The 17,760-nt window shown below is 43.0% G+C and overlaps 1 protein-coding gene across 1 annotated transcript in view; it reads right to left on the reverse strand.

Annotated features, from left to right (window-relative positions):
• LOC106607667 (zinc finger DHHC-type palmitoyltransferase 14) overlaps positions 1-17,760 on the reverse strand; it is a 49,522-nt gene that overhangs the window by 13,042 nt on the left and 18,720 nt on the right. Inside the window, exon 2 of the mRNA XM_014204863.2 lies at positions 11,267-11,427. Coding sequence (XP_014060338.1) covers positions 11,267-11,427 — 161 coding nt within the window. The remainder of the gene's footprint in view (positions 1-11,266; positions 11,428-17,760) is intronic.

A 17,760-nucleotide genomic window follows, 5' to 3' on the forward strand; every position in this document is an offset into this window, starting at 1 on the left:
TGATGCTACTTTCTGTTATTATCTATGCATAGTCACTTTAATAACTCTACCTACATGTACATATTACCTCAATTACCTTGACTAACCGGTGCCCCCGCACATTGACTCTGAACCGTATGGTGGAAAATTGCAAGATTATGTTATAATACTTTTATTGCATCAAATGGTTGTTTTATGCAACAGAATAGAGGATTCTTATAACTATTGTGTGTGTGTTCTACTGAGGATGGGCCTCTGGGAGATAACACTGACAGGAGATTTACGATGTCTTTTGGGTGATAAAACCTAAAGAGCATTCCAAAGCATGAGTTAATGTTTCTGTTCTATACCGTACCAGGGAGACATGGCTCCAGTATGGAGTTGGGGGGCCAGACACTGGTCTCTACATAATGAAAACTGTTGACACAGCAGATACTGTCTGCTATGAATTACAGATGTCTTTCATACAAATCTTAACCTTGTGACCCATTCTATACATCTGTTGTTCGTCATGTAGGTTGAAAGGGTTGTATCTTGGCCATAAAATACCTTTGTACTTTTGTCTCGGGGCTCTCAACGAATCATCTGAGCGTGAATCGTTGACCAGCCAACATTATCGTAGAGCACTCAATCGATTCACTTTATATGTGTGCGTTGTATTGACCTGCTCCCTTATTAATAAGTGATTAAAGATTTAGTTGAAGTATAACTCTGACTTGTGTGATAAGTTTGTCTCTCCTCATTTGATAGTAAAGACATTAACCACCACAACCGGTACCCCCTGTACATTATATAGCTTCGCTACTGTTATTTTACCGCTAACTTTAATTATTTGTTACTTTAATTTCTTATTTTTTGGGGGCATTTTTCTTAAAACTTTATTGTTGGTTAAGGGCTTGTAAGTAAGCATTTCACTGTAAGGTCTACACCTGTTGTATTCGGCGCATGCCACAAATACAATTTGATTTGATTTGATTACATAGGCTTTCGGAGCTTGATATTCAGTCAGCACATTTTACTGGCTTCCTCACTGATGCATTTTACAGCGGCGGGCCGCTGGGGCATGGTGTTTACTTGGCATTACATTATTCATCTGCTCAGCAGGACCTAGCACTCCACTCAGAGACAAGAGGCACATACACACACAGACTCACAAGCAAACACTCACATGCACGCACGCACACACGCACACGCACACGCACACACACACACACACACACACACGCACACGCACACGCACACACACACACACGCACACACACACACACACACGGCCTGCTCCTCAAGCTTGGAGATGGGGGGGCCACACCTCTACGGCCCTGCATATGGCTCACTCAGCATCACTTATTTCCCTACTCCCGTGACAGGAGAACTTATTTTATTTTATTTAACCTTTATTTATTTAGGCAAGTCAGTTAAGAACAAATTCTTATTTACAATGACGGCCTACCCCGGCCAAACCCTAACCCAGATGACGCTGGGCCAATAGTGTGCCGCCCTATGGGACTCCCAATCACGGCCGGTTGTGATACAGCCTGGAATCAAACCAGGGTCTATAGTAATGCCTCTAGCACTGAGATGCAGTGCCTTAGACCGCTGCGCCACTCGGGAGCCCCAAAAAATTATACTACTTAATAATACGAATAAAATAATACTACTTATAGCTTTTACTGTTTACAGGTAAGGTACTGTAAATGTAATTGACAAATTATATATACACATATACATTATATATATATATATATATATATATATCACACACACACACACTACAATTCAAAAGTTTGGGGTCACTTAGGAATGTCCTTGTTTTTGAAAGAAAAGCAAATGTTTATGTCCATTAAAATAACATCAAATTGATCAGAAATACAGTGTAGACAATGTTAATGTTGTAAATGACTATTGTAGCTGGAAATGGCAGATTTTTTATGGAATATCTACATTGGTGTACAAAGGCCCATTAACAGCAACCATCACTCCTGTGTTCCAAAGGCGCGTTGTGTTAGCTAATCCCAGTTTATCATTTTAAAAGGCTAATTTCTAATTCGAAAATTATTTAGCAATTATGTCAGCACAGCTGAAAACTGTTGTGCTAATTAAAGAAGCAATAAAACTGTCCTTCTTTAGACTAGTTGAGTATCTGGAGTATCAGCATTTGTGGGTTCGATTACAGGCTTCAAGTGAAGAGGCGACTGGCTTTCTAGGCAGAGTTGCAAAGAAAAATACATATCTCAGACTGGCCAAATCCTTGAATTCTAAATAAATCACTGACAGCGAAGCACCCCCACACCATCACACTTCCCCCTCCATGCTTCACGGTGGAAACCACACATGCGGAGATCATCCGTTCACCTACTCTGCGTGTCACATAGACATGGCGGTTGGAACCAAAAACCTCAAATTTGGACTCATCAGACCAAAGGACAGATTTCCACCGGTCTAATGTCCATTGCTCGTGTTTCTTGGCCCAAGCAAGTCTCTTCTTATTATTGGTGTCCTTTAGTAGTGGTTTCTTTGCAGGAATTCGACCATGAAGGCTTGATTCACTCAGTCTCCTCTGAACAGTTGATGTTGAGATGTGTCTGTTACTTGATCTCTGTAAAGCATTTATTTGGGCTGCAATTACTGAGGCTGGTAACTCTAATGAACTTATCCTCTGCAGCAGAGGTAACTCTGGGTCTTCCTTTCCTGTGGAGGTCCTCATGAGAGCCAGTTTCATCATAGTGCTTGATGGTTTTTGCAACTATACTTGAAGAAGTTCTTGAAATGCTTCGGATTGACTGACCTTCATGTCTTAAAGTAATGATGGACTGTAATTTATTTTTGCTTACTTGAGCTCTTCTTCCCATAATATGGACTTGGTCTTTTACCAGATAGGGCTATCTTCTGTATACCAACCCTACATTGTCACAACACAACTGATTGGCTCAAACGCATTTAGAAGGAAAGAAATTCCACAAATTAACGTTTAACAAGGCACACCTGTTAAATGAATTCATTCCAGGTGACTACCTCATTAAGCTGGTTGAGAGAATGCCAAGGCGGTGCAAAGCTGTCATAAAGGCAAACAGTGGCTACTTTGAAGAATCTCAAATATAAAATATATTTATGATTTGTTTAACACTTTGGTTACTACATGAGCCATGTGTTATTTCATAGTTTTGATGCCTTCACTATTATTATACAATGTACAAAATAGTAAAAATAAAGAAAAACCCTTGAATGAGTAGGTGTGTCCAAACTTTTGACTGGTACTGTGTGTATATATATTGCTCAAAAAAATAAAGGGAACACTTAAACAACACATCCTAGATCTGAATGAAAGAAATAATCTTATTAAATATTTTTTTCTTTACATAGTTGAATGTGCTGACAACAAAATCACACAAAAATAATCAATGGAAATCCAATTTATCAACCCATGGAGGTCTGGATTTGGAGTCACACTCAAAATTAAAGTGGAAAACCACACTACAGGCTGATCCAACTTTGATGTAATGTCCTTAAAACAAGTCAAAATGAGGCTCAGTAGTGTGTGTGGCCTCCACGTGCCTGTATGACCTCCCTACAATGCCTGGGCATGCTCCTGATGAGGTGGCGGATGGTCTCCTGAGGGATCTCCTCCCAGACCTGGACTAAAGCATCCGCCAACTCCTGGACAGTCTGTGGTGCAACGTGGCATTGGTGGATGGAGCGAGACATGATGTCCCAGATGTGCTCAATTGGATTCAGGTCTGGGAAACGGGCGGGCCAATCCATAGCATCAATGCCTTCCTCTTGCAGGAACTGCTGACACACTCCAGCCACATGAGGTCTAGCAGTGTCTTGCATTAGGAGGAACCCAGGGCCAACCGCACCAGCATATGGTCTCACAAGGGGTCTGAGGATCTCATCTCGGTACCTAATGGCAGTCAGGCTACCTCTGGCGAGCACATGGAGGGGTGTGCGGCCCCCCAAAGAAATGCCACCCCACACCATGACTGACCCACCGCCAAACCGGTCATGCTGGAGGATGTTGCAGGCAGCAGAACGTTCTCCACGGCGTATCCAGACTCTGTCACGTCTGTCACGTGCTCAGTGTGAACCTGCTTTCATCTGTGAAGAGCACAGGGCGCCAGTGGCGAATTTGCCAATCTTGGTGTTCTCTGGCAAATGCCAAACGTCCTGCACGGTGTTGGGCTGTAAGCACAACCCCCACCTGTGGACGTCGGGACCTCATACCACCCTCATGGAGTCTGTTTCTGACCGTTTGAGCAGACACATGCACATTTGTGGCCTGCTGGAGGTCATTTTGCAGGGCTCTGGCAGTGCTTCTCCTGCCCCTCCTTGCACAAAGGCGGAGGTAGCGGTCCTGCTGCTGGGTTGTTGCCCTCCTACGGCCTCCTCCACGTCTCCTGATGTACTGGCCTGTCTCCTGGTAGCGCCTCCATGCTCTGGACACTACGCTGACAGACACAGCAAACCTTCTTGCCACAGCTCGCATTCATGTGCCATCCTGGATGAGCTGCACTACCTGAGCCACTTGTGTGGGTTGTAGACTCTGTGTCATGCTACCACTAGAGTGAAAGCACTGCCAGCATTCAAAAGTGACCAAAACATCAGCCAGGAAGCATAGGAACTGAGAAGTGGTCTGTGGTCTCCACCTGCAGAACCACTCCTTTATTGGGGGTGTCTTGCTAATTGCCTATAATTTCCACCTGTTTTCTATTCCATTTGCACAACAGCATGTGAAATTTATTGTCAATCAGTGTTGCTTCCTAAATGGACAGTTTGATTTCACAGAAGTGTGATTGACTTGGAGTTACATTGTGTTGTTTAACTGTTCCCTTTATTTTTTTGAGCAGTGTATATATACACATATATAACTCAGCAAAAAAAGACGTAAATTTTTCAGAACCCTGTCTTTCAAAGATAATTCGTAAAAATCCAAACAACTTCACAGATCTTCATTGTAAAGGGTTTAAACACTGTTTCCCATGCTTGTTCAATGAACCATAAACAAACAATTAATGAACATGCACCTGTGGAAAGGTCCTTAAGACACAAACAGCTTACAGACGGTAGGCAATTAAGGTCACAGTTATGAAAACTTAGGACACTAAAGAGGCCTTTCTACTGACTCTGAAAAACACCAAAAGAAAGATGCCCAGGGTCCCTGCTCATCTGCGTGAACGTGCCTTAGGCATGCTGCAAGGAGGCATGAGGACTGCAGATGTGGCCAGGGCAATAAATTGCAATGTCCGTACTGTGAGACGCCTAAGACAGCGCTACAGTGAGACAGGACGGACAGCTGATCGTCCTCGCAGTGGCAGACCACGTGTAACAACACCTGCACAGGATCGGTACATCCGAACATCACACCTGCGGGACAGTACAAGATGGCAACAACAACTGTCCGAGTTACACCAGGAACGCACAATCCCTCCATCAGTCCTCAGACTGTCCGCAATAGGCTGAGAGAGGCTGGACCGAGGGCTCGTAGGCCTGTTGCAAGGCATGTCCTCACCAGATATCACCGGCAACAATGTCGCCTATGGGCTAGACAGGACTGGCAAAAAGTGCTCTTCACTGACGAGTCACGGTTTTGTCTCACCAGGGGTGATGGTTGGATTCGCGTTTATCATCGAAGAAATGAGCGTTACACCGAGGCCTGTACTCTGGATCGGGATCGATTTGGAGGTAGAGGGTCCGCCATGGTCTGGGGCGGTGTGTCACAGCATCATCGGATGGAGCTTATTGTCATTGCAGGCAATCTCAAAGCTGTGCGTTACAGGGAAGACATCCTCCTCCCTCATGTGGTACCCTTCCTGCAGGCTCATCCTGACATGACCCTCCAGCATGACAATGCCACCAGCCATACAGCTCGTTCTATGCGTGATTTCCTGCAAAACAGGAATGTCAGTGTTCTGCCATGGCCAGCGAAGAGCCCGGATCTCAATCTCATTGAGCACGTCTGGGACCTGTTGGATCTGAGGGTGAGGGCTAGGGCCATTCCCCCCAGAAATGTCCCGGAACTTGCAGGTGCCTTGGTGGAAGAGAGGGGTAACATCTCACAGCAAGAACTGGCAAATCTGGTTCAGTCCATGAGGAGGAGATGCAATGCAGTACTTAATGCAGCTGGTGGCCACACCAGATACTGACTGTTACTTTTGATTTTGACCCACCCTTTTTTCAGGGAGACATTATTCAATGTCTGTTAGTCACATGGCTGTGGAACTTGTTCAGTTTATGTCTCAGTTGTTGAATCTTGTTATGTTCATACAAATATTTACACATGTTAAGTTTGTTGAAATTAAACACAGTTGACAGTGAGAGGACATTTCTTTTTTTGCTGAGTTAATATATATATATATATATATATATATATATATATATATATACAGTTGAAGTCAGAAGTTTACATACACTTAGGTTGGAGTCATTAAAACCCGTTTTCAACCACTCCACACATTTCTTGTTAACAGACTACAGTTTTGGCAAGTCGGTTAGGACATCTACTTTGTGCATGACACAAGTCATTTATCCAACAATTGTTTACAGACAGATTATTTTACTTATAATTCACTGTATCACAATTCCAGTGGGTCAGAAGTTTACATACACTAAGTTGACTTTGCCTTAAAACAGCTTGGAAAATTCCAGAAAAGGATGTCATGGCTTTAGAAGCTTCTGTTTGGCTAATTGACATCATTTGAGTCAATTGGAGGTGTACCTGTGGATGTATTTCAAGGCCTACCTTCAAACTCAGTGCCTCTTTGCTTGACATCATGGGAAAATCAAAAGAAATCAGCCAAGACCTCAGAAATAAAATTGTAGACCTCCACAAGTCTGGTTCATCCTTGTGAGCAATTTCCAAATGCCTGAAGGTACCACGTTTATCTGTACAAATAATAGTATGCAAGTATAAACACCATGGGACCACGCAGCCGTCATACCACTCAGGAAGGAGACGCGTTCTGTCTCCTAGAGATGAACGTACTTTGGTGCCGAAAAGTGCAAATCAATCCCAGAACAAGAGCAAAGGACCTTGTGAAGATGCTGGAGGAAACGGGTACAAAAGTATCTATATCCACAGTAAAACGAGTCCTATATCGGCATAATCTGAAAGGCCGTTCAGCAAGGAAGAAGCCACCGCTCCAAAATTGCCGTAAAAAAGGCAGACTGCACATGGGGACAAAGATCGTACTTTTTGGAGAAATGTCCTCTGGTCTGATGAAACAAAAATAGGGCTGTTTGGCCATAATGACCATCGTTATGTTTGGAAGAAAAAGGGGGACGCTTGCAAGCCGAAGAACACCATCCCAACCGTGAAGCACGGGGTTGCTTTGCTGCAGGACGGACTGGACAAAAGGAACACTTATGTGAGAATGCTATTCATTGACTACAGCTCAGCGTTCAACACCAAAGTACCCTCAAAGCTCATCACTAAGCTAAGGATCCTGGGACTAAATACCTCCCTCTGCAACTGAATCCTGGACTTCCTGACAGGCCGCCCCCAGGTGGTGAGGGTAGGTAACAATACATCTGCCACGCTGATCCTCAACACTGGAGCCCCCCAGGAGTGTGTGCTCAGTCCCCTGCTGTACTCCCTGTTCACCCACGACTGCATGGCCAGACATGACTCCAACACCATCATTAAGTTTGCAGACGACACAACAGTGGTAGGCCTGATCACCGACAACGACGAGACAGCCTATATGGAGGAGATCAGAGACCTGGCCGGGTGGGGCCAGAATAACAACCTATCCCTCATTGTAACCAAGACTAAGGAGATGATTGTGGACTACAGGAAAAGGAGGACCGAGTACGCCCCCATTCTCATCGACAGGGCTGTAGTAGAGCAGGTTGAGAGCTTCAAGTTCCTTGGTGTCCACATCACCAACAAACTAGAATGGTCCAAACACACCAAGACAGTCGTGAAGAGGGCATGACAAAGCCTATTCCCCCTCAGGAAACTAAATAGATTTGGCATGGGTCCTAAGATCCTCAAAAGGTTCTCCATCTGCAACATCGAGAGCATCCTGCCTGGTTGCATCACTGCCTGGTACGGCAATTGCTCGGCCTCCGACCGCAAGGCACTACAGAGGGTAGTGTGTACGGCCGGGTACATCACTGGGGCTAAGCTGCCTGCCATCCAGGACCTCTACACCAGGCGGTGTCAGAGGAAGTCCCTAAAAATGGTCAAAGACTCCAGCCACCCCAGTCATAGACTGTTCTTTCTACTACCGCATGGCAAGCGGTACCGGAGTGCCAAGTCTAGGACAAAAAGGCTTCTCAACAGTTTTACCCCCAAGCCATAATACTCCTGAACAGGTAATCAACTGGCTACCCGGACTATTTGCATTGTGTGCCCCCCCAACCCCTCTTTTACGCTGCTGCTACTCTCTGTTTATCATATATGCACAGTCACTTTAACTATACATTCATGTACATATGTACATACTACCTCAATTGGCCCGACCAACCAGTGCTCCTGCACATTGGCTAACCGGGCTATCTGCATTGTGTCCCGCCACCCAACACCCGCCAACCCCTCTTTACGCTACAACTACTCTCTGTTCATCATATATGCATAGTCACTTTACCATATCTACATGTACATACTACCTCAATCAGCCTGACTAACCGGTGTCTGTATGTAGCCTCGCTACTTCTATAGCCTCGCTACTTCTATAGCCTCTCTACTGTATATAGCCTCTCTACTGTATATAGCCTCGCTACTGTTTTTCACTGTCTTTTTACTGTTGTTTTAATTTCTTTACTTACCTATTGTTCACCTAATACCTTTTTGCACTATTAGTTCGAGCCTGTAAGTAAGCATTTCACTGTAAGGTGAAAACCTGTTGTATTCGGCGCACGTGACAAATAAACTTTGATTTGAAGTACAGTTCATTATTACTATGCATATTATCGCTATTACTTGGCTCTGCCTTGTCCTGCTGTGTCGTCCATTATTTCCAAGGTAATGTACAGAACATCTCCGTTTATCCCTTACACATCTGTTCTGCTTTTTTCTGGAAGAGGAAATTGAAAATATGTAGCCAACTCTGTATGGCTTCCTTTAAAAAGGAGGATACTTTAAACAGGCTTCCATTGCCATCACTCAGCATCACTGCCTTCCTTGGACAAGTATTTTCATATACTGTGCTATTCCTTGTAACATTTCATAGCACTGTGCCACTGGTTTATTGTTTAATATAAACTGAGTGTATAAAGTTAACTATGAAGATTTTAAAGAGGCTGTAATGTGTTTTTGGATCAAAGTTTCAGGCAACACCATGCGTCAATGTGGCGAACATCTGTGGGACTGAGATTTAGCCTCAATACTTAACCACGACTTTGTGTACATGAAAAACAAGACATTGACTGTGGTGGTGACGGCAGTTGCGTTGGAACAGAGCATACATTATGTATATTGTGGAAAGGGAAGGAGATCACTTCCTGTCACTTTCAGATGCCGTTCTTATACACAGAGGATTGTGAATGCATATAACAACAAGACTCCTGCTGGAAGACAGTGCAGGAATGATGAGATTTATATATATAAAGGAGAGGAGAACACACACACACACACACACACACACACACACACACACACACACACACACACACACACACACACACACACACACACACACACACACACACACACACACACTGCAAGAGAGAGACAAAGCAGATATCAGACAGAAGGATTTGTTTGACTGCAAGTGAGTTGTGGGAAGCAGCAAATAAAGCAGCTTAGAATTGAAAACATATTGAGCTACTCGAAAGCAAGCATTTGTAGTGAGCGAGACTGAAGAGAGGGAGCGACAACGAGAGGGAAAGAACGCCGTTTGAAGGAGTTTCGAGGTTGCAAAAGCTAGGGAAGGTTGTGAAACAGACAATAAATAGGACTAGACTACTTCTCCAAAAGTTCACTGCTTTTTCAGTGCAGGCCTGTAATATCACTTTTCATCAACGTTTAATAAACAAAATGTAATTATTGTTTATAGGTATTGTTTACAGGTATGATTTTGATGGCAATTAGTACCAATTTCGCTGTTTGTAGAGTTGACTATAGAGTACTGAACCTCCAGATCCTGTACTAGAGGATGTGTGGATGTTAGTTCTAGTGCAGCACATTGTGACCGACCACAGACAGTATACAACCGAATTGAGTAAATATAACAGTAAATTACTTCTACCCTTCCTCAACGGCTGTATAAAACACTGTTGATGTGGTGAGACACAGGCTTGTGTCCCAAATGGCACCCTAATCCCTATATAGTGCACTACTTTTGACTGGAGCCCTACGGTAGTGCACTACACGGGGAATAGGGGGGCATTTGTGACGCAACCATGAGAGACGCTTTCTCTGCTGCTCTAAGAAAGCTGGAGTTAGATAAACAGAGCAAACAACGCCCAAATTTGGTAATTCTCTTAGTACTGGATCTTTTGTGATTGACAAATCAGTTCTGGAATGCTGTATTCACAGGAAAAAACAGAGTTCCAAAAATACATCCAGATTGTTCTGTCTATATAGCACAGATTTCGCTCATTGAAAATCACTGACTGATTCTTCTTGCTACGCATTGGATTGGACATCTCATAACAAAACGGAACTAGTGGCTTGCTCCTGTGATAGAGGGTTGCATCCTAAATGGCACCCTATTCCCTACATATTGCACTACTTTTGACCAGAGCCCTATGAGCCCTGGTCAAAAGTAGCGCACTATACAGGGAATATGGAACCATTTGGGCTTCTGATGAGATATTTTATAGATTGAACTCTAAAACGAGGCCCTTAGTCAGACTGTTTGAACAACATGCCATTGGTGCTAAGGGCAAAGCGCCTCTCGAAGCTGATGTCATCTCCAAACATAAACAACACTGAATACCTTATCCTCTCACACGCGCACACAGACACCAAAGGCGTTTAGAGGCCGCATGTGATTGGCTCGATCCAAACCGTTTGACAGTGGTCGGGTGAAGTTTACGTTGACCTCAAATCTATCTGCCTCATTAGCTGAACACAAACAAGGAGAAGAGGCAGCATCAGAGACTCTGAGTCAGAGTCCTGCCTGGTCCAAGTCCCAAAATGCACCCTATTCCCTACATAGTGCCCTACTTTTGACCAGGACCTTGGCACCCTATTCCCTACATAGTGCACTACATTTGACCAAAACCCACCTCTGGTCAAAAGTAGTATACTACTCACATACACTATATAGGGAATAGGGTGCCATTTGGGAAACCATCCCCTGGACTCTGGACCGTCAGGAAACGAGGTTGTCTCCATAGTTACCTATTTGTCTCTCCAGGTCGGCAGCCTCGTCGGGCGTGGCGCGGGGCAGGACCCCCGGGTCACTGAAGCTGGCCCTGAAGAGCATCCCCAGCACAAAGAAAAACAACACCCCTCCGATCACTGGGATGGCTGGGGTCAGGTTGGACGCCAGGAACGGACAGCTGCATGAGAGAAGATAAAAAGAAAGGTTTAAGAATGGAAAAGTATGTAGGCCTAATTGGTAGCTGTTCTTAGTGTGGTCTCTGTAGTTGAGTGGGTGGAATGTTTACAACTAATACAACTGCTAGAACAAACAGACATGCGCGCACACACACACACACACACACACACACACACACACACACACACAGACACACACACACAGCAATCATTTGATTAGCTAACTCACTTATACCAATCCCAGTGTTTTGTTCATGAACAGATGTTGGTTAGTGCAATCACATTAAAGCACTACTGTCATGTCCTTTGTATCTGACTTCATTAGATGACAAGACAAGAGGGCCAGGGCCAATGAGTAATGAACTTCCTGGAAAGTGAAAATGAATAGTCTGCTTTTCAGTGGCACAATTCAACACACCCCATAGGGCTCTGGTGAAAAGTAGTGCATTTCATTTTTGTCGTCTCTAGTGAACGTCAGTTCTTGGTCTGTATCGCTGAGGCCATATAAGCCACAGTATTCAGTGAGATGTGTGTGGGTGTGACCTTGACATCTTTATCTTCTTGGTTCTTAAAAAAATGTCTGCCATCAAAATTAGTAGATATTATAGAAATTTGAAAAGAAGTGTGTGTAATTATTAATTAACACAATCCTTCGATATAAAAGTGTTTTTGATGAAAATTAAAACGTGTCAGTGTGTCACTTTCACAAGGTTGGAGTAATAACATGTTCAACTACTTAAGACATTGGTTCAAATCTAGATTGTGCCTTTAGTTTAAGAAAATGAACAACTTAAGAAGAATTGTTCACTTCTTTCATTGACTTCTCAAACCCCGGCCTGGTCTGTTTCGCCTGTTTTGTAAGCGTTCCCGGAAGTCTAGCTATGTTTTCGCCTCTGGGTTTAGAAACTCTGTGCTTTAATGTAAATGTTTTCATGTTTACATCCTAATGACCACTACAGAGGACAATTTTGCACTTACAATAAAAGATAAATAACAATGTCTTCTAACTTTTTTTCTTCGTAAAATGTTGTTTTTCACCCCCAAACACTTATGTAAAAAATTTTTTTTTAAATGTATCCCAAACGTTTTTTCTTTCGGGTCTCAGGAAGATATAGGGAATAAGAGACCATTTGGAATGCATCCACTGACTGAAATCTACTGGCCTAGGGCTGAAAAGAAAAACAATTTCCAAGCATCTTACTCGACTGGCATCCGTGACAAAGCCATGAAATGAAAAGGTACCCCTCATGTTTATTTCACATTATTTATAGATATGAACAGAGGCTCCCTTCTTCTCTTTTCAAAGCCTGCTGCTGTCTGGGTATCTAGTAGCACATTCTGTGCATATGGCAATGGTATGGCGCTACGTGAATTTTCCCTTATAAGGGGCATGACCTTCTGTGCAATTAGAAGAAAAATGAATGAAGTGAAGTAAAAGTAAGCCTTGTCTGAGCCAGAAAGGCTCCTGCCCTGTAGGCCAATCTCCTGTTTATAGCGTGAGGTAGCATTATGTAGGCTATAAGTACACCCCCTGGACTGGGCGCTTTCCATAAATATGTTATGGCCTTATATGCATTTTTCCATTCAAATGGAATGGCCTCGAACAACAACAGTCACTGGCTGTCTGCTGTGGATTCAGCTCTAATGCAAATAGTACACTCCATATCTTGTAGGCTTGGGAGTTACCAGGAAGCCCCCGATCCGATATTATCAGGATACTTAGATGCAGATACGATTTGTATTGCGATTCTATTAGGGCTGACCCCATTTAGTCGACTGGTCTATTGTTTGGTCTATATACTGTTAGTTGACGGAGATTTTATTTAGTTTGCGGTCGCAAATTTATCAAAAATATGTCATGCCCGATGTCCACCAGATGCTTGTGTTTTGTTTTGTCGAATGTCTAGCCCGCATTTTATGTACTGAGGCACATGTACTTCGCTTTTCAACTCTCTAAAAGCTAGGTAGTTGGAGTCTGTGTGTACTCCCATTTGTACCACCGCACGGTAAAGCAACACACAAGTTGAAAATATTGAATGCATGTGGTACACAGAACGCAGCCTAGTGGGACACCCCCAACGTAGTGTTGCGGACCGCTCCATTGAAAATGAATGACATCCGCCGGAATGCAAGACTATGATGCATCTGGTGGACATGAAGCGTGGACTAATCCATTGCGGAGGCCGCGGGGATGGCTCGGTCCATCACTCTGCACAAGGCGCGTCTCTCTCCAGAATGCTCTCTCTGGCCAGTTTGTGCACATACATTGTTTCATAACTTAACTGTGTGAATTATTTGCCATTTTATTGTTAGTGACTATCAATTCCTCATTACATATATCACCAGTAATACAATTACCATTAATTCCCATATTTTCTAATCTACAATGTTTGTTTGGCTACAGTCATTTCTGTTAATGCATACAGTCGTTCACCGTTCTCATTGGCGGAGTGGACATGTTGATTGCAGAGCTCACAACCTATGCTACACTTGTGAGAAACAAGTTTTGGTTTATTTCATTCCATTTACGTGTTGTCAATTTATTAATTGTCTTTTGTTTGGAGCGCTCTTGTCAATGTTGAGTAAAGACGCGCACCTGATTACGCATGGAAGTAAGCTTAGGCTACCTGGCCTGCGCGCAAATGTACACATTTGGGGATGTCTGATAGTATTTCTGATTGTCTTAACTCACCACTGCTAATGAGCTGTGGAGCTTCTCAAAGTATTTTTCTTCACCTCAAACAGCAAGTAAACAAAGTCTGTTTTTACATCCATTGAGAATGATATACAATAGCTCCTCAATGTATTTGACAATTCTTACCAGCTCTCTCCCTTATAACCACCAAGCCTCGGTGTGAAAGGGGAAAATATCATGCAGTGAAAACGTCGTAAAATATCTGATTAGGCTACTTTCTTATCCCTTGCGAAGTTCTGCAAATACAGCGGTGTCTGTCTGGAGCTCACTGCTGGGGTAAACTGAGGGCCCAGAATAGTTGATACAATGTTTCAAGTTTGCTAGAGTGACCTGAGGGCCGACCCAGTTGATAGTTGATATGAACTTGCAGTTTGATAGTTGATATGTTTCAAGTTCGATGCAGACAGGCAGAGTAGAGAGACAAATGCGATTGAAAGAACATGAACAAACCTCCATGTGTAGCCAATGTGATTTAGGCCTATAGGATATTTATTTTTAAATCATGATATTTTCTACCTACAATGTTTTTATTTGTTGGCTTTATGTAGGCTATTTTTTTACCTAGTTGGCAATAGTACAAAAATACATTATTATAATTGAAATGTTCCACGAAAATGTGTATATGAAAATCATAACTGGCATGCAGATCGGTTAGAAATTGTAAGATAAATGATGTATGTAAAAAAATTTTTTGATAAATTGTCAGGTTAGCACTCCCCATGAAAAAGTTTTCAGACCCCTGGTGTAGCCTATTACCAGCAACTTCAGGAGCATAACGGCAGAATCTGCGAAGGCCGGCATGAGCAGGAGGGTCGGGAACAGTTTGTTCCCATGGGGTTATCTTGATCTCTGGCTGCCTCGAGTCATTTGTCTGTCTTAATTATTTATTCAAACAGTGCACTTAAAGCATTAAGCTCAGTGCATATAGTTGATTTTATTAAACCACATAGGGTGTGTCTATATATGGTACAATTTCAACCAACTGATTGGTTGAAAGAACAGACAACATTTTGGTCTGGGACAGCCCTAGATTCTATATGTATGACAATTCTATATGTATTACGATTCGATATGGCAATTTCAATGCAATTCACTGTTCCAAACATTGGTCACTATATTTCTCCTGTAGAGGGACAAGAGAGAGTCATGAGAAAATGAGTTTGATCAGTCATGGAAATAAGTGATCAAAACATATTAGCTCACAATTTAATGTGGAAATCTGCAGTTCAAACAATAACAAAGCAGTCTCTAAGCCACTATTTTGGTAGAACGCTGAGGGATGGGGCTAGAGAAATGTAACCATTCTCAAACTCATGGATAGAGTTATGGATACAAGGACTGACCATCCATGATATCAAAATTACACAGTGTTTGTTTATATTTCCCTAGTTTACAAATAAAGACAAAAACAAGCTTATATTTTGGGTTCTGATGGGGTAGGACAGTTGAACTAAGCTCATAGGCATCTAAGTTATATTCTTCAAGAATCAATGGGTATATATCATCAATTTAAAGGTCTAAAAAATGGATGTAGAAACTGCAGATTGCCTCTTTAATGGTAACATCTTAGCGAAAATTTTGGGAATCAACACTTTGTCATATAAATCGATATCGTAAAAAAATGTATTGCGATACTCTACTGTATCGATTTTTTTCCACATCACTAATATCTTACCTTTAGCACTCTGGTCAATATACTTAAAACATCAATTAGTACTGATGATCCATATTCTTAGGTAACCTTAACATTAAGAACTTTGCCTCTGTCTGCAAGACTGAGAGGACAGAGCGACTGGTCTTAGTAAGAACAGCCCCAGACCCTGTTATTCTTGGCTTGGTGGGGAGATTCATCAAAATACTCCACTTTGGCTCCTCTCACAAGACTTCAATCATTCTCAGATCATGGTTGTGTCCCAAATGGCATCTTGGTCAAAAGTACTGCACTGTGTAGTAAGTAGGGTGCCATTTGGGACGTAGCCCATAACATACAGTGAGGGAAAAAAGTATTTGATCCCCTGCTGATTTTGTTCGTTTGCCCATTGACAAAGATGATCAGTCTAGAATTGACAAAAATGATCAGTCTAGAATTTTTATTTGTATTTGAACAGTGAGAGACAGAATAACAACAAAAAAATCCAGAAAAATGCATGTCAAAAATGTTATAAATTGATTTGCATTTTAATGAGGGAAATAAGTATTTGACCCCCTCTCAATCAGAAAGATTTCTGGCTCCCAGGTGTCTTTTATACAGGTAACGAGCTGAGATTAGGAGCACACTCTTAAAGGGAGTGCTCCTAATCTCAGTTTGTTACCTGTATAAAAGACACCTGTCCACAGAAGCAATCAATCCATCATATTCCAAACTCTCCACCATGGCCAAGACCAAAGAGCTCTCCAAGGATGACAGGGACAAGATTGTAGACCTACACAAGGCTGGAATGGGCTACAAGACCATCACCAAGCAGCTTGGTGAGATGGTGACAACAGTTGGTGCGATTATTCGCAAATGGAAGAAACACAAAAGAACTGTCAATCTCCCTCGGCCTGGGGCTCCATGCAAGCTCTCACCTCGTGGAGTTGCAATGATCATGAGAATGGTGAGGAATCAGCCCAGAACTACACGGGAGGATCTTGTCAATGATCTCAAGGCAGCTGGGACCATAGTCACCAAGAAAACAACACACTACGCCGTGAAGAACTGAAATCCTGCAGCGCCCGCAAGGTCCCTCTGCTCAAGAAAGCACATATACATGCCCGTCTGAAGTTTGCCAATGAACATCTGAATGATTCAGAGGACAACTGGGTGAAAGTGTTGTGGTCAGATGAGACCAAAATGGAGCTCTTTGGCATCAACTCAACTCGCCGTGTTTGGAGGAGGAGGAATGCTGCCTATGACCCCAAGAACACCATCCCCACTGTCAAACATGTAGGTGGAAACATTATGCTTTGGGGGTGTTTTTCTGCTAAGGGGACAGGACAACTTCACCGCATCAAAGGGACGATAGATGGGGCCATGTACCGTCAAATCTTGGGTGAGAACCTCCTTCACTCAGCCAGGGCATTGAAAATGGGTCGTGGATGGGTATTCCAGCATGACAATGACCCAAAACACATGGCCAAGGCAACAAAGGGGTGGCTCAAGAAGAAGCACATTAAGGTCCTGGAGTGGCCTAGCCAGTCTCCAGACCTTAATCCCATAGAAAATCTGCGGAGGGAGCTGAAGGTTCGAGTTGCCAAACGTCAGCCTCGAAACCTTAATGACTTGGAGAAGATCCGCAAAGAGGAGTGGGACAAAATCCCTCCTGAGATGTGTGCAAACCTGGTGGCCAACTACAAGAAACGTCTGACCTCTGTGATTGCCAACAAGGGTTTTGCCACCAAGTACTAAGTCATGTTTTGCAGAGGGGTCAAATACTTATTTCCCTCATTAAAATGCAAATCATTTTATAACATTTTTGACATGCGTTTTTCTGGATTTTTTTGTTGTTATTCTGTCTCTCACTGTTCAAATAAACCTACCATTAAAATGATAGAGTAATCATTTCTTTGTCAGTGGGTAAACGTACAAAATCAGCAGGGGATCAAATAGTTTTTTCCCTCACTGTACAGGTTTGGAAAGATTTGGAATGTTCCTTCCTAA

Source organism: Salmo salar, chromosome ssa06 (genome assembly GCF_905237065.1).
Source record: "Salmo salar chromosome ssa06, Ssal_v3.1, whole genome shotgun sequence".
NCBI classification, from domain to species: domain Eukaryota; kingdom Metazoa; phylum Chordata; class Actinopteri; order Salmoniformes; family Salmonidae; genus Salmo; species Salmo salar.